We start from the raw sequence: 22,282 nt of genomic DNA on the forward strand, positions 1-22,282 counted from the left end.
TACGTTAAACCAAGACTAGAGTTTTACATTCACTATCATAATAACATAACAAATTTATCTTAGAGTATTCATTCCACTTTGAACTAGAAGTGGTAAATATTACTATCCATCTATTGTTTAATTTTCTTAGCATAGATTCTGTTGTTCAAAAAATTGACTGTAAACAGAAGTTGAAGAAAAGATGAAAGAGAAGAAAAAACTATTTTTCAAAAAATAAATACAATTATGTAAAATTTTAAGTTCTTTTAAGTTCCTTATGGACATGGGGTGTGGTATGTATTACAGCATATACAGTGTTCCTTACTGTGGGTCACAGTTGAAAATATGAAAGAAACTTCTGTAAGTGACTCCTACCTTTGCCATTTAGTTATTCTCCCTTCACTCACATTCCAGGGCTCAGCTCCCAGGACCAAAACAATCAGTCTTTCAAAACATGAAACTTATAATAATTACAAGAGGGAAATTTTAAAGGGGCAACATTAAGGAAAGTTCAAAGGGAAAAGAGAAGCAAATTCTGGAAAGTGGGGAAAGGAGGAGGAATAATGGGATGGGAAGGAAAAGAAAGAGGAGAGGGAAAGGGGGAATAGGTTTTCCTCCTCCAGAGACCATAAGTGGCTGAAGAAAATTAAAGAGGAAGACATAGGAAGAAAAGAGGTATGAAAATGTAATGGGATTTGAGCAGCATAATACTAATCACAGAAAAACTCCTCGTGTTTCTCAGCTCTTTGTATTTCAAGAACGGTTCCTTTGGTTTCTACTGAGAGATACGTGACCTCATACATGTTTGTTCTCAAAGATACTGGGTGTTTGCTCTTGAAGATTCTGCCATCTTTGCACAGCCCTGCAGAGAGCCAAAGGAAGGGGAGAATGTGAGCAAGCTGCAGCATGCAATAGGAAGGCTCAGTTCAGTCCTCACTTAGCACCCTATTGGGTGCTGATAAGAATTCCTGACCATGAGGCATGCTTTGTTAAAAGGAGCCAGACAGGTTCTCCCTGTTCTTAAGGCCTTAAAAAAGTGTTCCATGTTTTGTATTTCTAATAGTTACTTCACATAAACATTATTTCTTAGGATTTGAGGCTTAGATTACTATAATATTTGAATATAAATGCTTCATATATAATTCCTTTTCTCTTTTCAAAAGTGAATTTCGCTACCTCCTAAGTGAAAGACAAAGTGGACTTGCTATCAGTGTGCATAATAAAATCAAAGTAGCATAAAGAAAAGTTTTTCTCTGAGTTTGATCATCAGCACTGAACATCAATAATTAACAAGGGCATTACAATACAGGCATCACTAAAGAGATCTTTCTATAACTCACTAACTGTCTGCATACTCTCCTCATTGCCACTTTCATTTCTTGATTCCTGAATGTATAAATGACTGGATTCAGGAAAGGAGTGAGAACTGCATAAAAGATGGCCAAAAACTTATCCAGGTGTGTGGAAGGAAATGGCCATGTATAGATAAAAATTAAAGGACCAAAGAACAGAGCTACTGCAGTGATGTGAGCTGAAAGTGTGGACAGAGACTTAGATGAACTACCTGAAGAGTGTTTCTGAACAGTGAGAATGATGACAATGTAGGAAATGATCAGAATGAAGATGGAGCCAATAGAGATGAATCCACTGTTGGCCATGACCATGAACTCTAGTTGGTATGTGTCTATGCAGGCAAGTTTGATCAACCGAGGAAGGTCACAGTAAAAGCTGTCCAACACATTTGGGCCACAGAAGGGTAAGTTTACTACAAAAGGCAGCTGAACCATGGAGTGGAGAAAGCCTATTATCCAGGCAGCCACTAAAAAGGAGATGCACATTCTAGGGTTCATGATGGTCAGATAGTGGAGAGGCTTACATATTGCAACATATCTATCAAAGGCCATGGCTATGAGCAGCATCATCTCCACACCACCAACGATGTGGATGAAGAAGATTTGAGCGATGCAGCCTCTAAAGGAGATGACTCTATGCTTTCTGAAAAGGTCATAAATCATCTTGGGAGAAGTGACAGAAGAAACTCCCAGGTCAATGAAGGAGAGGTTGGCCAACAGAAAGTACATGGGAGAGTGTAAGTGAGGGTCACAAGTCACAGTGAGAATAATGAGAGAGTTTCCCATCATGCTTGCCACATAAAATGCGGATGAGAACACAAACAGAAGTAGCTGGATCTTCCAGGAGTTGGTAAGTCCCAGGAGCACAAACTCTGACACCACAGACTGATTTGCTCCATCCATTAGCTTTGTTAGCATTACTACCTGAAGGAGGACAATAGAAAAAATGTAAATCATGATAATTATGTTAATAATAAATTAGAAGAAAAGGGATTACAGTTATGAAAGCCTATTTCTACATTAGCATTAGAACTGACCTAATATGCTCGTGACCTTAAAATGTCTTTACCCAGGAAAACTGATGGTTATCATATGGGGCTATTCTTAGCACCTTATTTTTTCTGCATTTAATACCCTCTGCTTCCTCCCAGGATTGATGCCCTGTATTACTCATGAGATACAAGATGTTCAGCATTAGTATAAGGAATTCAACCTCAACCCTTTGAATTTGGGTTCAAAACCAACATGATCCAATCCTAGTTACAATGAACTAATCACTACTGCCATCTCTTTTAAGTCTACAAACTTTCGCCTGGCCCCACCCATGGGAACACATTCACCTTCAATATTATTTAAAGGTTTACCATATTTACCCAGTTTTGGCTTACTATTACTAGCATTTATTTTTATTGTCCCTGTATTATAGTGAACTGATAACAACTCTAACTTACCAAGTAGACTCTAAGCTTCTTGAAGGCAGGGATTTTGGCTTATTCATATTTGTACTCCCTAAAAAGTGGTCCAGAGAGGTGTAGGTCCATGAACTGTTACCAATTTGTATCATACCAGGTAGAGAGTTTGTGAGTCAGTATTTAAAAACGTCTCTAGCAATTTGATATACAGTGATGCCAAGTTTTGTACTTCAAAAAAGTAATAGTCCATGAAGAATTAGAAATAAAGGGAAAAATCTTATCCTTTAGCACAGGTAATTTGAGAAACATTGTCTTAGGGTTCTTAGCATACGATCTGAAAATCCTAAAACTATGAAATGCACAATGTAGTGGAAGCCATTTTGTACAAATCTCTATATAAGGACTTATTCCAGTATCACGTGATTATTAATTCTAGAGATACAACTTAGTGAAGGGAATATGGGTTTTGGATTTAGATTTATACTACAGTTCATTCATTGATAGCTTTATCTTGGAAAAGTTGCTTAAATTCTTTGAGCTTCCTTTTATTTACCTGTGTGATTGCAATTAGTAGAATAACTAATGCATCTAGACATAAGGTGATAGTAAGTAAGTAAGTAAGTGTTAGTCGCTCAGTCATGCCCGACTTTGCAACCCCATGGACTGCAGCCCACCAGGCTCCTCTGTCCATGACATTTTTCAGGCAAGGATACTGGAGTGGGTTGCCATTTCCTTCTCCAGGGGATCTTCCTGACCTAGGGATCGAAACCAGGTCTCCCGAATTGCAGACAGATTCTTTACTGACTGAGCTACAAGGGAAGTAAGGTGATAGTAAGTATTCAGTAAATATTATGTTTAGTAAGTATTCAGTAAATATTATGTTTACTTTATTTCACTTGCCCTCATAGCACTCAGTACATGAGACATAGTGAGTGAATAAGAAAACAAAACACTAATGACATACAGGGAGTAGCAGACTTTTATATCAGAAAATATATTTCATAAATAATTAAGAAAAATATTAATATTTAAGTTTTCTTAAAAATTATCTTGTATAAGTTTAATTGATTTGCTCTCAAAGCACACTGTATTCTAGCAGTACTTAACAGATATGTAATTATTTGTTCAATTTCTCCTTCCCATCTAGGCTGCAAGTTCTACAAAGTTAAGAACTGCATCTGCCTTCCTCAATCCTATTCACTGAAAATTTACAATCACAAATAATTGTTTGCTAAAACTCTGAATAACAAGTACAGTTGTCCCTTGAGCAATATGAATTTGAACTTTGTGAGTCCATTTACATGTGGATTTTTTAATAAATATACAAAAATATACCTGTAGAAAATTGTGCAAAACTTATATTGAAGTGGATAGCCTGTTCTTATATAGACATAAGGTGATTAATATTTAATGTAAAATTAACAATGTGCTAGTTTCCTTAATCTTTCATAACTTGGCTTTATAAAATTACTTTACTGTATAGTAATTGGAGACACTACATATCAGCCTGTGATCACAAGTAAGTATGTTTTAAAAACTCGAACAATGTTTCCAATGCTAAGTTATAAATATTATTGTGAAGCTATATACCATAAAGGGCTTCCCTGATAGGTCAATTGGTAAAGAATCTGCCTGCAATGCAGGAGACCCTGGTTTGATTCCTGGGTCAGGAAGATCCGCTGGAGAAGGGACAGGCTACCCACTCCAGTGTTCTAAGAGTATATATTCTAGCCTTGGAGTACAAAATAAAGCAGGGCAAAGGCTAACAGAGTTTTGCCAAGAGAATGCACTGCTCATAGCAAACACCCTCCTCCAAAAACACAAGAGATGACTCTACACATGAACATCACTAGATGGTCAATACCAAAATCAGATTGACATATTCTTTGCAGCTGAAGATGGAGAAGCTCTATACAGTCAACAAAATCAAAACCAGGAGCTGATGTGGCTCAGATCATGAACTCCTTATTGCCAAATTCAGATTTAAATTGAAGAAAGTAGGGAAAACCAACAGGCCATTCAGGTATGACCTAAATCAAATCACTTATGATTATACAATGAAAGCGACAAATAAATTAAAGGGACTAGATCTGATAGACAAAGTGTCTGAAGAATTATTGATGGAGGTTCATGACATTGTTCAGGAGGCAGTGATCAAGACCATCCTCAAGAAAAAGAAATGCAAAAAGGCAAAAAGGTTGTTTGAGGAGGCCTTACAAATACCTGAGAAAAGAAGAGAAGCTAAAGGCAAAGGAGAAAAGAAAAGATATACCCATTTGAATGCAGAGTTCCAAAGAATAGGAAGGAGAGATAAGAAAGCCTTCTTCAATGGTCAATGCAAAGAAATAGAGGAAAACAGTAGAATGGGAAAGACTAGATATCTGTTCAAGAAAACTGGAAATACCAAGGGAACATTTCATTCAAAGCTGGGCACAATAAATGAGAGAAATGGTTTGGACCTAATAGAAGCAGAAGATGTTAAGAGATGGCAAGAATACACAGAAGAACTATACAAAAACGATCTTCATGACCGAGATAACCATGATGGTGTGATCACACACTTAGAGCCAGACATCCTGGAGTCTGAAGTCAAGTGGGCCTTAGGAAGCATCACTATGAACAAAGCCAGTGAAGGTGATGGAATTCCAGTTGAGCTATTTAAAATCTGTAAAGATGATTCTGTTAAAATGCTGCACTCTATATGCCAGCAAATTTGGAAAACTCAGCAGTAGCCACAGGACTGGAAAAGGTTAGTTTTCATTCCAATCTCAAAGAAAGGTAATGCCAGAGAATGTTCAAACTACTGCATAATTGCACTCATCACATGCTAGCAAAGTAATGCTCACAATTCTCCAAGCCAGACTTCAACAATACGTGAACTGTGAACTGCCAGATGTTCAAGCTGGATTTAGAAAAGGCAGAGGAACCAGAGATCAAATTGCCAACATTCATTCAGTTCAGTTCAGTTCAATCGCTCAGTCGTGTCCGACTCTTTGTGACCCCATGAATCGCAGCACGCCAGACCTCCCTATCCATCACCATCTCCTGGAGTTCACTCAAACTCACGTCCATTGAGTCGGTGATGCCATCCAGCCATCTCATCCTCTGTCGTACCTTTTCCTCCTGCCCCCAATCCCTCCCAGCATCAGAGTCTTTTCCAATGAGTCAACTCTCGCATGAGCTGGTCAAAGTACTGGAGTTTCAGCTTTAGCATCATTCTTACCAAGAACACCCAGGGCTGATCTCCTTTAGAATGGACTGGTTGGATCTCCTTGCAGTCCAAGGGACTCTCAAGAGTCTTCTACAACACCACAGTTCAAAAGCATCAATTCTTTGGTGCTCAGTTTTCTTTATAGTCCAACTCTCACATCCATATATGACCACTGGAAAAACCATAGCCTTGACTAGACGGACCTTTGTTGGCAAAGTAATGTCTCTGCTTTTCAATATGCTATCTAGGTTGGTCATAACTTTTCTATCAAGAAGTAAGTGTCTTTTAATTTCATGGCTGCAATCACCATCTGCAGTGATTTTGGAGCAAAAAAAAAAAAAAAAGGTCAGACACTGTTTCCATTTTTTCACCATCTATTTCCCATGAAGTGATGGGACTGGATGCCATGATCTTTGTTTTCTGAATGTTAAGCCAACTTTTTCACTCTCCACTTTCACTTTCATCAAGAGGCTTTTTAGTTCCTCTTCACTTTCTGCCATAAGGGTGGTGTCATCTGCATATCTGAGGCTATTGATATTTCTCCCAGCAATCCTGATTCCAGCTTGTGCTTCTTCCAGCCCAGCATTTCTCAAGAGGTACTCTGCATAGAAGTTAAATAAGCAGGGTGGCAATATACAGCCTTGACATACTCCTTTTCCTATTTGGAACCAGTCGTTGTTCCATGTCCAGTTGTCACTATTGCTTTCTGACCTGCATATAGGTTTCTCAGGAGGAAGGTCAGGTAGTCTAGTATTCCCGTCTTTTCCAGAAAGTTCCACAGTTTATTGTGATCCACACAGTCAAAGGCTTTGGCATAGTCAATAAAGCAGAAATAGATGTTTTCCTGGAACTCTCTTGCCTTTTCCATAATGCAGCAGATGTTGGCAAATTGATCTCTAGTTCCTCTGCCTTTTCTGAAACCAGTTTGAACATCTGGAAGTTCACGGTTCACATATTGCTGAAGCCTGGCTTGGAGAATTTTGAGCATTACTTTACTAGCGTGTGAGATGAGCGCAATTGTGCGGTAGTTTGAGCATTCTTTGGCATTGCCTTTCTTTGGGATTGGAATGAAAACTGACCTTTTCCAGTCCTGTGGCCACTGCTGAGTTTTCCAAATTTGCTGGCATATTGAGTGCAGCACTTTCACAGCATCATCTTTCAGGATTTGAAATAGCTTTATTCGAATTCCATCACCTCCACTATATCTTCTGCTTCTGTTAGGTCCATACCATTTCTGTCCTTTATCGAGCCCATCTTTGCATGAAGTGTTCCCTTGGTATCTCTAATTTTCTTGAAGAGATCTCTAGTCTTTCCCATTCTGTTGTTTTCCTCTATTTCTTTGCACTGATTGCTGAGGAAGGCTTTCTTATCTCTTCTTGCTCTTCTTTGGAACTCTGCATTCAGATGCTTATATCTTTCCTTTTCTCCTTTGCTTTTTGCTCCTCTTCTTTTCACAGCTATTTGTAAGGCCTCCCCAGACAGCCATTTTGCTTTTTTGCATTTCTTTTCCATGAGGATGGTCTTGATTCCTGTCTCCTGTACAATGTCACGAACCTTCATCCATAGTTCACCAGGCACTCTATCAGATCTAGTCCCTTAAATCTCTTTCTCACTTCCACTGTAAAATCATAAGGGATTTGATTTAGGTCATACCTGAATGGTCTAGTGGTTTCCCCTACTTTCTTCAATTTAAGTCTGAATTTGGCAATAAGGAGCTCATGATTTGAGCCACAGTCAGTTCCCGGTCTTGTTTTTGCTGACTGTGTAGAGCTTCTCCATCTTGAGCTGCAAAGAATATAATCAATCTTAGATCAGTGTTGACCATCTAGTGATGTCCATGTGTAGAGTCTTCTCTCATGTTGTTGGAAGAGGGTGTTTGCTATGACCAGTGCGTTCTCTTGGCAAAACTCTATTAGTCTTTGCCCTGCTTCATTCCATATTCCAAGGCCAAATTTGCCTGTTACTCCAGGTGTTTCTTGACTTCCTACTTTTGCATTCCAGTCCCCTATCATGAAAAGGACATCTTTTTTGGGTGTTAGTTCTAAAAGGTCTTGTAGGTCTTCATAGAACCGTTCAACTTCAGCTACTTCAGCATTACTGGTTAGGGCATAGCCTTGGATTACTGTGATACTGAATGGTTTGCCTTGGAAACGAACAGAGATCATTCTGTCGTTTTTGAGTTTGCATCCAAGTACTTGATTTCAGACTCTTGTTGACCATGATGGCTACTCCATTTCTTCTAAGGGATTTCTGCCTGCAGTAGTAGATATAATGGTCATCTGAGTTAAATTCACCCATTCCAGTCCATTTTAATTCTCGGAATCCTAGAATGTCGATGTTCACTTTTGCCATCCTGTTTGACCACTTCCAATTTGCCTTGATTCATGGACCTGACATTCCAGGTTCCTATGCAATATTGCTCTTTATAGCTTCAGACCTTGCTTCTATCACCAGTCAGATCCACAACTGGGTATTGTTTTTGCTTTGGCTCCATCCCTTCATTCTTTCTGTAGTTATTTCTCCACTGATGTCCAGTAGCATATTGGGTACCTACTGACCTGGGGAGTTCCTCTTTCAGTATCCTATCATTTTTCCTTTTCATACTGTTCCTGGGGTTCTCAAGGCAAGAATACTGAAGTGGTTTGCCATTCCCTTCTCCAGTGGACCACATTCTGTCAGACCTCTCCACAATGATCCACCTGTTTTGGGTGGCCCCACGGGCATGGTTTAGTTTCATTGAGTTAGACAAGGCTGTGGTCCTAAGGTGATTAGATTGACTAGTTTTCTGTGATTATGATTTCAGTGTGTCTGCCCTCTGATTCCCTCTTGCAACACCTACTGTCTTACTTGGGTTTCTCTTACCTTGAATGTGAGGTATCTCTTCATGGCTGCTCCAGCAAAGCTCAGCCGCTGCTCCTTACCTTGGATGAGGTGTGTCTCCTCACCGCCGCCCCTCCTGACCTTGACATGGAGTAGCTCCTTTAGGCCCTCCTGCACCTGTGTAGCCACCGCTCCTTGGACGTGGGGTTGCTCCTCTTGCCCGCTGCCCCTGACCTTGGGCATGGGGTCCTCCCGGCTTCTGCCTCTGACCTCAGATGTGTGGTAGCTCCTCTCAGCTGCGCTTGTGCACTGTCGCAGCTGCCCGTGCTTCGTCAGCATTCACTGGATCATCAAAAAAGCAACAGGGTTCCTGAAAAACATCTACTTCTGCTTCATTGACTACATCAAAACCTTGGACTGTGTGGATCATGGCAAACTGTAGAAAATTCTTCAAGAGATGGGAATACCAGACCTCCTGATCTGCCTCCTGACAAATCTGTATGCAGGTCAAGAAGCAACCGTTAGAACCGGACATGGAACAACAGACTGGTTTCAGATAGGGAAAGGAGTACGTCAAGGCTATATATTGTCACCCTGATTATTTAACATATGCAGAGTACATCATGCTAAATACCAGGCTAGATAAAGCAAAAGTTGGAATCAAGGTTGCTGGGAGAAATATTAATAACCTCAGATACACAGATGACACCACCCTTATGGCAAAAAGCAAAGAAGAACTAAAGAGGCTCCTGATGAAAGTGAGAGAATGAAAAAGGTGGCTCAAAACTCAACATTCAAAACACAAAGATCATGGCATCTGGTCCCATCACTTCATGGCAAAAAGATGGGGAGATATGGAAACTGTGACAGACTTTATGGTTCTTGGGTCCAAAATCACTGAAGATAGTGCTTGAGGCCATGAAATTAAAAGACTCCTGCTCCTTGGAAGAAAAGCTATGACCAAGCTAAACAGCATATTAAAAAACAGAGACATTACTTTGCTGAAAAAGGTCTGTCTAGTCAAAGCTATGGTTTTTCCAGTAGTCATGTATGGATGTGAGAGCTGGACCATAAAGAAAGCTGAGCACCAAAGAATTGATGCTTTTGAATTGTGGTATTGGAGAAGATTCTTGAGGGTCCTTTGAACTGAAAGGAGATCAAACCAGTCAATCTTAAAGGAAATCAGTCCTGAATATTGTTGGAAGGGCTGATGCTAAAGCTGAAACTCCAATCCTTTGGCCACCTGATATGAAGAGCTGACTCATTGGAAAAGACCTTAATGCTGGGAAAGATTTGAAGGCAAGAGGAGAAGGTGATGACAGAAGATGAGATGGTTGGATGGCATCACTGACTTGATGGACATGAGTTTGATTGAGCTCTGGGAATTGGTGATGAACAGAGAAGCCTGGCGTGCTGCAGTCCATGGGGTCACAAAGAGTTGGACAGGACTGAGTGGGCTGAAGTGACTGACTGATATACCATAAAATTTTATAGTTATTCATTCATTATTGAATCAGCAAGGCTACCATAAAGCAATTGTATTGATTTCTCTAGGTTACTTTGAGGCAATTATATTGCTGCTTCTTCATTATCAGTATATAAATTGCTATGACTAAGGATCAGTCTCTCTTCACTTATCTTTTCTTTTTTGATGTCTAGTGTTAGCAATATATGTAATATACACAATATTTTGTATCTTACAAGATATGTAGATATAGGTATAGACAGATGATTTATCTTATAAACAGATGATGTAAAGTTACAGTGCTGTAAATATATTTTCTCTTCCTTAACATTTGCACACTACTATACTAAATGGCAACCTACTCCAGTATTCTTGCCTGGAAAATCCCATAGATGGAGGAGCCTGGTAGGCTACAGTCGATGGGGTTGCAAAGAATTGGACATGACTGAGCAACTTCACTTTCACACTTAAAAGATAACCAACAGGGACCTACTGTATAGCACAGGGAACTCTGATCAATATTTTGTAACACCCTAATTAGGAGAAGAATTTGAAAAAGAAACAGATACATGTATATCTGTTGTACACTTTGTTGTACACCTGAAACTAACACATTGTTAATCAACTATGCTCTAAAATAAAATAAAAAGTTAAAAATATTTTCTTTCTCTAGCTGACTTGATTGTAAGAATATAGTATGAATGTGTGTGTGCTCAGTTTCGTCTGACTCTGCAACCCCATGGATTCCAACCAAGGGATCAAACCTACATCTCCTGGATTGTGGGTATATTCTTTACACATTGAGCCTTGAGGGAAGCCCAAAAAAGAAGAAGGGGAGATACCAAAAATATTGGTTCTGTGAAAAATTGGCTAAAATTTTCAGTGATGTGAAAAATAGGATGTAAACAGATAGCCTTCAACATAGGAGAATCAGACTGCAAATCTTATAGTAATAGGTAATAGCAGATTATGTATGTACTTATAACAAGTCAACAAAGATAAAATGGATATAATTGGATGTTTAAAAAAATTACAATATCCCTGGTTATATAACTGATGAGATGCACTAAAAGACTGAGAAGAGTTCTCAAGAGACAAAAAGATTAGAGACTAGATTATAAAAGTGAAGGGATAAGGAGAAGAAACTATGTTAAAATGAGAACTAAAAAGAAAAAAGGATTAAAGAAAGTATGTGTATAATGACAAGAAGAGAAAAGACAAGGCCCACTTTATGAAATATGACTTTCATGACTTTCTGGGCCCATTCTTCAGAAATTTTATAATCATAAACAACATTTAATACTGTATTTCAAGTATCATTTAGGCACTCAGTCTCTTGGAAGATGTTCTCCATAAGCTTTATCAATTATACACATCAAATTGTAAGGTTTATTTGCCCTTTGGATCTCCAATACCTTCAACTACTTAAGAACTGGAATTTGAGGAAAATGGGTTTACAGGGGAAAGAACTATAACCATGAAGCCTGATAGGATAATGCTAAGAGTGATTTACTTACTGTGAAATAAGTACTGGAAAAAAGAGCTTAGAAGTCAAAATTAAAGTTTCCCTAGATGTACTAAAAGGAAGAAAAGTATACATCAAATATCATAATACAGAAACTCACAGTTCTAAGTGTGAAAGTCTAGATGGAGACACCAGGATATGATGTCTAGTCACCTCTTGTTTAGTTACTAAGTCGTGTCCAACTCTTCTGTGACACCACAGACTGTAGAGTGCCAGGTTCCTCTCTCCATGAGATCTCACAGGTGAGAATACTGGATTGGGTTATTTCCTTCTTCAGGGAATCTTCCTGACCCAAAGATCAAACCTGTGTCTCCTGCATTGCAGGTGGATTCTTTACCATTGAGCCACCAGGGAAACGCCATGATGTCTAGTCACCTAGGAGTCAATATCTAGAAACCACCTCCTGACTGATGATGTTCTAAAACCCCCGTTCTCTTACAGATTGGTTTTTCTCAAAGGAGAAAGTTGTTAGATTGTTTTTCTCAAACATGCTAATTCTAACTCTTTATTAAAGTAATTAAGTATTCAGATATAAAAGAAAAGGCCCAATCCTTTGCCTTTTATTGTGATTAATTCCCTTTCTTGATCCATGTAGAATCAATTAATCTTCCAGAAATAGATTCCAAGACATTTAATCTTTATAGATAAGGGAAATATTTGCAGCTATGGTTCCAAATTATAGAATTATTAAGCTGAAAGGGGATTATGACATCTTTTAGTTTTGAAAATCTAGACTATCATTGTAAATTTCCTTCTCAACCTAGAAATATTGAGAGGGTATAACTTCCCTCAGCTGAAATGCCCTGCATTTTGTTTAAAAATTGTCATAAATTTGTCTCCACATCTAAGTAAATATCTGCTTCTCCTAAATTAAGAACAGTTCTTTTACTTGTCATAACAGTGTGCAAGAAAATAATTTTCAATGTCTCTTTCAATTAACTTTTTATGTATATATACTCAGCAAACTAAGCTTTCAGTTTTCAAGACTCAAAAACTCAATCCCTTTTACATTTTCTCTTGGGATCTCTTTTTTCTGTACTTCTATGTCCAAAAAAATCACACATGTCAACTCTTTCTAAACCTTCTGCATTCTACTTACAGTTTAAAGACAATTTAAAAAGCAAAATTCGAAAATTATAAAGCATTTAAGAGAGTAGTAGAGCCAACTGATATTTAAGTTTTTATTTTACTTGTCTACTTTCCATATCATATTATAAGATGATATTTACACTGGAAATAATTTATTCAGTTTCACATTTTTGGATGTCTCTTCTATTCAGGTAGTTCCTATTCAGACTTTTTTTCATCTTGAAAATATTACAAGTACCTAATTAATTTTTTCCCCTTTTTCAGAGCATTGGTTTATAATTTATGTCTTTTGAAGAGCTAATGGAGATTACAAGAACCCTTGTTTTCTTAGTTTCTTATGTCAGCAATTTTTCTTACCTGTTTATCAAACTACAGAGGATGAGAATCATTCATATAATCATCTTGGCAACAGAGTGCTAAACCCCAAACATTAAAAAATCATTTGACTTTTCCTAATATCTTTCATGCTACCCTAATGCAAAAGCTGTGTGACTCTAGTAAAAGGCCAAAGTCAGTTTACTTTCTGCAACATATCAATACCCCTTTTACACTTATACTCCACTGCTTGTCAATTTGTTACTTCAGACACTAGCTACCCAGTTTTAGGGTAACACTCATGCATTTGAATATATGACTCACATCCTTAGCAGCTCATATCTGACATTAGAGTTACTTTCCTTATTGTTGTTTACCCTTATTATGTTCTTTTACCTGTACAAAGAAAAGAATATCTTCATAGAGTCTTAGATTTTCTGTGTTCTTTAATATAAAGTGCTACAAAATATTGCTGTTGTAGAAATAAAGCTAATTAATAGTTCCAGAGGACACTGATCTGGTGATTCTGCCTAGAAGAGAGTTGTAAGGAGTTGATGGGTCTAGGGACTTTACCCCTGAGGACTTATTTGGTTTGGCCAGAACAGAGATTCTAAAAAACTCATAATAAGACACTAGAGACAGAGAGGAAACAACATATGTTTATTAACATTGAAAAATGGAACGCAAGGTGTGTAAACAAGATTTTGTTAATTTGACTTATAACTTTCAAATATTTCTTTCTTCTTTAAAAAAATCTTTTGGTTGTGGTGCACAACATGTGGGATCGTAGTTTCCAGACCAGGGATCAAACCCCTGCCTCTGCATTGGGAGCTTGGAGTCTTAACCACTGGACCACCGTGGAAGTCCCTCAGATATTTCAATATATGGCTTATGTACTCTTGTTTTCACTCTTGCTCATGTCCCCACAATTGCCATAGGCAATAACTCTTTCATTTACAGATTCAGTGATATGAGGAGCCCAAAATTGTCAGAGGCCAGTCTTAGCTGTATTCCCTTTGGAATATTCTTTCCAGGAGGCATTAGGACCTCTGAGCTTACTAATCCAGAGTTCACAAGAATGGGGAGTATAAATTCCCGTGGTAAATGATTCAATCTTATTGCTAAAGTGACTTTCCCCCTCTTAGGTTCACATATGCTGGCTATAGGACAGAGGGCAATATGTAGTGGCCACTGGTTTAAGATATGTTCTGCACAGAATAGATAGCCTCCTAAACTTGCTAGGTGTGCACTTCCCAACTGATACAAAAGCTGAGCATTTACAAGGCCATTCCATCACACCATCAGTGAGCTGTTTCTTAGTTATGGAGCGTGCATGTGTGTATGCATGCCATAGTAAATTCTTTTGGTCTGTTGTTATACTTGATTTTCTGTAAAAATGTGCCCAGAGCTGCTGATGTTTCATGGGACACCACAAGAACAGATAAAGGCAGAAAAGGTATTCTGTAAGCCTATAAATGATAGTTTCTGCAGATGTGCCATAGTTGGGAAAGAAAAATCAGTACTTTGAATAAATTTATATCACTATGAAGACAGATCTGTAATCCTGGAAAATCTGGATGGTGAGTCTACTGAGAGCATGGTGAGGTATGGCACCATAAAGGGTTCTGAGGCTTTACATGTTAGAGAGGGCACAGAGAATGCCTATGCAAAAGACTTTTAGAGATTACTCACTATACAGGAACAAGATGATTTGCCTCTGTGATGTAAAACTTGCCTCCAACTTCCCTCCCTAGACTGCATGTCAAAGAATTTATAGTTTGGTCTTTCTTAGGTCTTAAGGAAACAAACCAACCATTAGCCTTGTTTACAAATGAGTAACATCTATAGTAAGTAAGATTAGTAAGTATCATAGGACATCTTTTCTTCCAAGGAAAGTATACAATTACAGATATTCCTTGTCTGAGGGAAGGGAAAGATGGCTGTATAGGAAGATCCTGAACTCATCTCCTTCCACAGGCACATTGAATATATACCTACATAAAGAGCAACTGCTTCTGAAGAAGATCTGAGGATTGATTGACCATCTACTGCACAGAGTTAGTCTACATAAAAATGGAATACCCATGATGAGGGTAGAAAAGGAGAGTGAAAAAGGTGGCTTAGAATTCAACATTCAAAATCTAAGACCATGCCATCCAGTCCCATCACATGATGGCAAACAAAAGGGGAAAAAGTAGAAACAGTGGCAGATTTTATTTTCCTGGGCTCCAAAATCACTGTGGACAGTGACTGAACCCACGGAATTAAAAGACGCTTGCTCCTTGGAAGGAAAGCTATGACAAAACTTAGACAGTGTATTAAAAAGCAAAGGTATCACTTTGCCAACAAAGGTCTGTATAGTCAAAGCTATGGTATTTCCAGTAGTCATGTATGGATGGGAGTTTGGACCATAAAGAAGACAGAGCACCAAAGAATCAGTTCAGTTCAGTCCCTCAGTCAAGTCCGACTCTTTGCGACCCCATGAATCACAGGATGCCAGACCTCCCTGTCCATCACCAACTCCCAGAGTTCACTCAGACTCATGTCCATCGAGTCAGTGATGCCATCCAGTCATCTCATCCTCTGTCGTCCCCTTCTTCTCCTGCCCTCAATCCCTCCCAGCATCAGAGTCTTTTCCAGTGAGTCAACTCTTCGCATGAGGTGGCCAAAGTACTGGAGTTTCAGCTTTAGCATCATTCCTTCCAAAGAAATCCCGGGGCTGATCTCCTTCAGAATGGACTGGTTGGATCTCCTTGCAGTCCAAGGGACTCTCGAGAGTCTTCTCCAATACCACAGTTCAAAAGCATCAATTCTTTGGTGCTCAGCCTTCTTCACAGTCCAACTCTCACATCCATACATGATCACAGGAAAAACCATAGCCTTGACTAGACGGACCTTTGTTGGCAAAGTAATGCCTCTGCTTTTCAATATGCTATCTAGATTGGTCATAACTTTCCTTCCAAGGAGTAAGTGTCTTTTAATTTCATGGCTGCAGTTACCATCTGCAGTGATTTTCAAGCCAAAAAAAAAAAAAAAAGTCTGACCCTGTTTCCACTGTTTACCTGTCTATTTCCCATGAAGTGATGGGACCAGATGCCATGATCTTCATTTTCTGAATGTTGAGCTTTAAGCCAAGTTTTTCACTCTCCTCTTTCCCTTTCATCAAGAGGCTTTTTAGTTCCTCTTCACTTTCTGCCATAAGGGTGGTGTCATCTGCATATCTGAGATTATTGATATTTCTCCCGACAATCTTGATTCCAGCTTGTGTTTCTATGCTTTCAAATTGTGAAGCTGGAGAAGGCTCTTGAAAGTCCCTTGGACTGTAAGGAGATCAAACCAATAATCCAAAAGGAAATCAGCCCTGAATAATCATTGGAAACTCCAACACTTTGGCCACCTGAGACAAAGAGCTGACTTACTGGAAAAGACACTGCTGCTGGGAAAGACTGAAAGCAAAGGATAATGGGGCAGCAGAGGATGAAATGGTTCGATAGCATCATTGACTCAGTGGACATGAATTTGAGCAAAACTCTAGGAAATAGTGTAAAACAGGGAAGCCTTGAAAGCTGCAGTCCATCGGGTTGCCAAGAGTCAGACACGACTTAGAGATTGAACAACAACCCTTCATGGGAACCCCACCAGACATAGAGACCTTCAATAGGGAGGACTACGACTGGTGTGCTCCCCTGAGACATGCTGAACAAATAGTAGTTTCAAATACACCTAGACTATATGAGAAGACAACCTACTTAGTAACCGGAGGTCATCTGTCAAACAAACGGGAAACTGCTGGAGCTCTCTTAAAGGTCAGAGGTGCTAAGGAGCTCCATTTTTGATGCCCCTCCCACTATGGAGAATCTGCATGGTCTGTACTTCCTCAGTGCCCAGCCATCCCTTTAAGATTGTCTTAGGTGCTGCACTCCCCAGGCACTGCCTCCAGTCTGGATGCTCATGTTCCAGCCAGCTTGCCAAAGCCCCAAAACACAAGTAGTCTACTCAAGAGGATGTTTCCCCATGGGGACACTTTTTCAAGACCTCGAGAGGTCACTGTTTCACCTAATTCATAGAAACAAGAACCACTGGTCAAACCAAATGAAAAGACAGATAAGTATGTTCTAAACAAAAGAACAAAATGAAACACCAGACAAACTCTAATGAAATGAAGATAAGTAATTTACCTGATAAAGAGTTCAAAAAAATGACCATAAGGGTGTTCATAATACCTGGGAAAAGAAAGGAGGAACTCAGTGAGAACTTAAATTCTTAGATAATGTAAGAAAGAACCAATCACAAATGAAGAATTCAATAAATAGATGGAATCAACAGAAGACTGGATGATATGGAAGAGAAGCAATCTGTGAGCTGTGCTAGTGGAAATCACCCAGTCAGAACAGAGAAAAAGAAGAAAGAATTTTTTGAAATGGAAAAGATTTTAGTAAAATTATGATGTCACAATTTAAACGCTCTACGGAGTTGGAATCATGAAAAGTACAATTTCTATGCTGTAGAAAGTGATAGCTAAAGCTAAAAAAACCCAACAAATTCGGGGAGACATTTGAATACAAATATTTGTATTATACAAACAGAAAAATTCAAATACAATATTTGAAAGCAAATAATAGAAATATTATAATAAAGGAATTAATATCATTAGCATAGATGTGCCACTGATAAATCAATATGCAAAAGCTAGTATTCCACTGATGAGAACAGGGTGGAATAACATCTCAACACAGGATATTAATTTCTATTTCATAAGAAAAAATATGTGACAACTTTTTGTCTGTCTTGAATCACTTTTGTCCTTCCACTGATGACAGTACCCCACCTCCCCCATTTGAGAAATGTTCCTCCTTAAATTCATATAGTTCTCTGGAGGTTGTCAACCATACACTTTGGTCTTTGCGACTAAGGTGGGCATCCAGACATAGTCCATGAAAGATCTGGCATAGAGCTAAAACAATGCTAACTAGAATTCTTTCATTGTGTTTTAATATAGATGTTAGGAAAGGAAACCTCTCCCTTTCCTACAGTGTTGCTCAGCTGAAATGACTTAAAATTTGAGTTATTTGCAGCCTCTCTTCACTCCCTACATGATGCATAAAAAAGTCCATGTGCAACAGAAGAAAATAAGACCAATGTACAGGGAAAAAAATAGTCAATAGAGAAGGAGGGGAGAAAGAAACAGAGCAAGGAGCAAGACAAATGGAGTGAATGAGAGATAAAAATCCCAAAGTGTGCAAGTAAATGACTCCCTGGAGACTGCGTGGCTGGATCCAGTATTAGACATCCCAGTACCCTGAGTCAATAAGTTCCTTTAAAAAATATTAAAAGAGTTTTTGCATTGTGGTAAAAATCTATGTATATAAACACATTTCACCAGTTCTAAGTACAGCTCAGTAATGTTAAGTATATTCAAGTTGTTGTACAATAAATCTATATATCTTTTCTTCTTGAACAACGGAAATTTTTCAATTCTTTGTTTTAGTTACTTTAAGCTTTTTTTGATTGGATTCCTGACACATGTAATTCAAAGAGTTCAGATTAATAATGTGAAAAAGTACAAGTATAAAAAAAAGAAAGTTAAGATAATTTTTTTAAAAAGAGCTTCCCAGGTGGCTCAATGGTAAAAGAATCTGCCAGCCAATGCAGAAGATGCAGGAAACGCAGATTTGATCCTTGGGCTGGGAAGATCCCCTGGAGGAGCAAATGGCAACCAGCTCCAGTGTTCTTGCCTGGGAAATCCCATGGACAAAGGAGACTGGTGGGCTAACGTCCAGGGGGGTCACAAAAGAGTTGGACATGGCTTAGTGACTAAATGACAAAATAAATGGATATACAGGTATTAGTTTTCCAAGGATCCAAAAATGGACTCAACAATGAATAAATGATATAAGGGCACTGGAAATACAGAGAAAAGGCAAAGAAAGTATCAAGTAAGATAAGATATAAAGTAAATAACAACTGCTTGTAAGACCAAAGGAATATTGATAAACTATATAAGGATCTATAAAAATCAGAGTTATTTGCAGTACATCCTTGAGAATAAGCCTTAGTTCCTCTTTGTTGAAATGGGTATGAATTCTAAACCTGTTGATGCAAATCCTTCATTTCTTTATAAGAGAATATAGTCATATAGAAAGCATTTTCCAAACTTAAATTTAGTTTGCAATTCATTCAAATGCAACAGGAATAGTCATGCCAGGAGAAGGAATGGGAAGAACCTGGCTAGTCACATGTGGAAATAAGAAAGTATCTGTAATAACATAGGGATTAGATGACCTGGAACATAGTATGAAAACGAGTCAAAAGGTAAACCTTGTGATGCCCAGCCAACACTGTCCATATAGAAGTCCTGACCTAAGGATCTTATTTTTCCAGTGTGATGGTAGGCATATCCTAGTGTGGGGACATAGTCATTAAATATCAAAATCTGATATGATTAAATATTTGTATAATCCAGCTAACTCTTCTTGCTCTGATTCCCTGCTCATTAATGTTTATATCACTGTTTAACTTCCCAGAAAATTTCCTACAGTTGTGAGTTACATTTATGTGTAAGTTCAGGCCACTTAACTGATTTTTCTATGACAAATTAATAAATAGGCATCTTGATGTATATATTTCCATGTAGTATTGCTTTATAAGTGTCAATTGACAATCCTTTATATAACCCACTCTGACACTGAAGAGACAATTTCGAAGTTTCGGTTCAGTTCAGTTGCTCAGTAGTGTCTGACTCTTTGGGATTCCATGGACTGCAGCACACCAGACTTCCTTGTCCTCACCAACTCCCGAGCTTGCTCAAACTCATGTCCATTGAGTCTGTGATGCCATCCAACCATCTCATCCTCTGTCTAGAAGTCTGCTGCTGCTGTTCCTAAGTCGCTTCAGTCGTGTCTGACTCTGCGACCCCATAGATGGCAGCCCAGCAGGCTCTGTCATCCCTGGGATTCTCCAGGCAAGAACACTGGAGTGGGTTGCCATTTCCTTCTCCAAGGCATGAAGTGAAGTTGCTCAGTCGTGTCTGACTCTCAGCAACCCCATGGACTGTTTAGAAGTCTAGACCATAGTAAATCCATCAGATAATGTCTCCTGAGAAACAAGCAATTGGCCTTCCCCAGAAGATACTTTTTACCACACCATATACTTCCTCCAACCATAGTCAGTGACATGGTTTCTCAGTTAACATTTGTAAAAGAATCATATTATTTTAATCTGGGTCATCTAAACGTGAATATAGTACTAGAAAACTCCCAATATTAATAATAGAAGTATAATATCACTCCAACGCAGTAAAGAGACTTTATAATACTTTGGGCATTTAAGAAATCGTTCCGTAAAAAATAAATTGACTGCATACTTTCTTCATTGCCACTTTCATTTCTTTGTTCCTCAATGTATAGATGACTGAATTTAAAAAAGGGGTGAGAACTGTATCAAAAACAACAAGGAATTTGTCTAGGTGTGATGTGGAGTGAGGCCAGATGTAAACAAAGATGCAAGGACCGAAGAACAAAATCACCACCATGACATGAGTTGACAAAGTGGAGAGGGCCTTAGACGAGCTACCTGAAGAGTGTTTCCGAACAGTGATGAGGATAAAAATGTAGGAGACAATCAATATGAAGAATGATCCCAGGGATATGAATCCACTGTTGGTTGTGACCATAGACTCTAGCCTGAAGGTGTCTGTGCAGGCAAGTTTGATGAACTGAGGAAAGTCACAATAAAAACTATCAATTATATTAGGGCCACAGATCGGCAATTTTACAACAAAACCCAGTTGAACCACAGAGTGAAAAAAGCCAATTATCCATGCAGCCACAAGAAGCAGAAGACACATTTTTCTGCTCATAATAGTGAAATAGTGGAGAGGCTTACATATGGCAACATATCTGTCAAAGGCCATGGCTATAAGAAGCACCATCTCCACACCACCAATGATATGGATGAAGAAGATTTGTGCGATGCAGCCTCCAAAGGAGATGACTTTATGTTTTCTAAAAATGTCATAAATCATCTTGGGAGAAATTACAGAAGAAACTCCCAGGTCAGTGATGGAGAGGTTGGCCAACAGAAAGTACATGGGGGAGTGTAAGTGAGGGTTCCTCATCACAGTGAGAACAATGAGGGAGTTTCCTAGCATGCTGGCCATGTAAAAGACGGAAGAGAACATGAAGAGGAGAAGTTGGATCTCCCAGGAATTGGTGAGTCCCAGGAACACAAACTCTGACACCATGGAGTGATTCATTCCATGAACTGATATATCAGTTAGAATGTTGAAAAGGAAACTAAAGAAAAAGAAAAGGAAATTAAAATATTAATAATTTTTTATATTATTAAATATAATAATCACTTATTCAAGGATATTCACACTCCAAAGACTATAAATCTCCTCAATTCCTTCTCAGGACCATATAATTACTAAACAGCATTTTTCCTGTGGTCATCTAAAGTAGTTGGGTCACTTCCATGTGCAATGTTCCTTTCACCACAGCCTCCAGGACTACTCATCTATAAATAAGAGAATAGAACAAACATGCTAACACAGTAGATGTCCATGGTCAGACTTGGAGGGGAAGGGACAGTGGTATAGTGCACCACAAAGAGAAAAAGAAGAGGTAGAAATGTCCTTTGCCAGAACACACATATTCCATTTTTAAATTGTTCATAAAGCAATCCTTCAGCTATTCAAGTTGTATCATTTCTTAACCTCACCTCATCTCTGGCACATACTATGTGTCTTGAATCCTTTTATGTCACTACCTACAACTACATTTGCCATTCACACAAATCACCTCAGATATGCAGATGGCACCACCCTTATGTCAGAAAGTGAAGAGGAACTAAAGCGTCTCTTGATGAAGGTGAAAGAGGAGAGTGAAAAAACTGGCTTAAAACACAACATTCAAAAAATGAAGATTGTGGCACCTGTCCCCATCATTTTGTGGCAAATAGATGGGGAAACAATGGAAACAGTGGCAGACTTTATTTTTTGGGCTCCAAAATCACTGCAGATGGGAACTGCAGCCATGAAATAAAAAGACACTTGTTCCATGGAAGGAAAGATATGACCAACCTAAACAGCATGTTAAAAAGCAGAGACATTAC

The 22,282-nt window shown here is 38.6% G+C and overlaps 2 protein-coding genes across 2 annotated transcripts; both read right to left on the reverse strand.

Annotated features, from left to right (window-relative positions):
* Positions 1-1,277: 1,277 nt before the first annotated feature.
* LOC147364854 (olfactory receptor 4F3/4F16/4F29-like) lies at positions 1,278-2,249 on the reverse strand. The gene has a single exon (XM_086318837.1). The coding sequence runs from the start codon at positions 2,247-2,249 to the stop codon at positions 1,278-1,280; it is 972 nt and encodes a 323-aa protein (XP_086174963.1).
* An 18,243-nt stretch (positions 2,250-20,492) lies between these two features.
* Positions 20,493-21,443, reverse strand: LOC147364855 (olfactory receptor 4F3/4F16/4F29-like). Its single transcript, XM_086318838.1, has one exon. It carries the CDS (start codon positions 21,420-21,422, stop codon positions 20,493-20,495), a length of 930 nt encoding a protein of 309 aa, XP_086174964.1. The 5' UTR covers positions 21,423-21,443.
* Positions 21,444-22,282: the final 839 nt, after the last annotated feature.

This window comes from Bos grunniens, chromosome 10 (assembly GCF_055505025.1).
Source record: "Bos grunniens cultivar Pamir isolate PY7600 chromosome 10, Bosgru_T2T1.0, whole genome shotgun sequence".
NCBI classification, from domain to species: Eukaryota; Metazoa; Chordata; class Mammalia; order Artiodactyla; family Bovidae; genus Bos; species Bos grunniens.

Excerpts from the sequence above, each read along its gene's own strand:
- LOC147364854 (XM_086318837.1), bottom strand. The coding sequence starts at position 2,249 with ATGCTAACAAAGCTAATGGATGGAGCAAATCAGTCTGTGGTGTCAGAG.
- LOC147364855 (XM_086318838.1), bottom strand. The coding sequence starts at position 21,422 with ATGAATCACTCCATGGTGTCAGAGTTTGTGTTCCTGGGACTCACCAAT.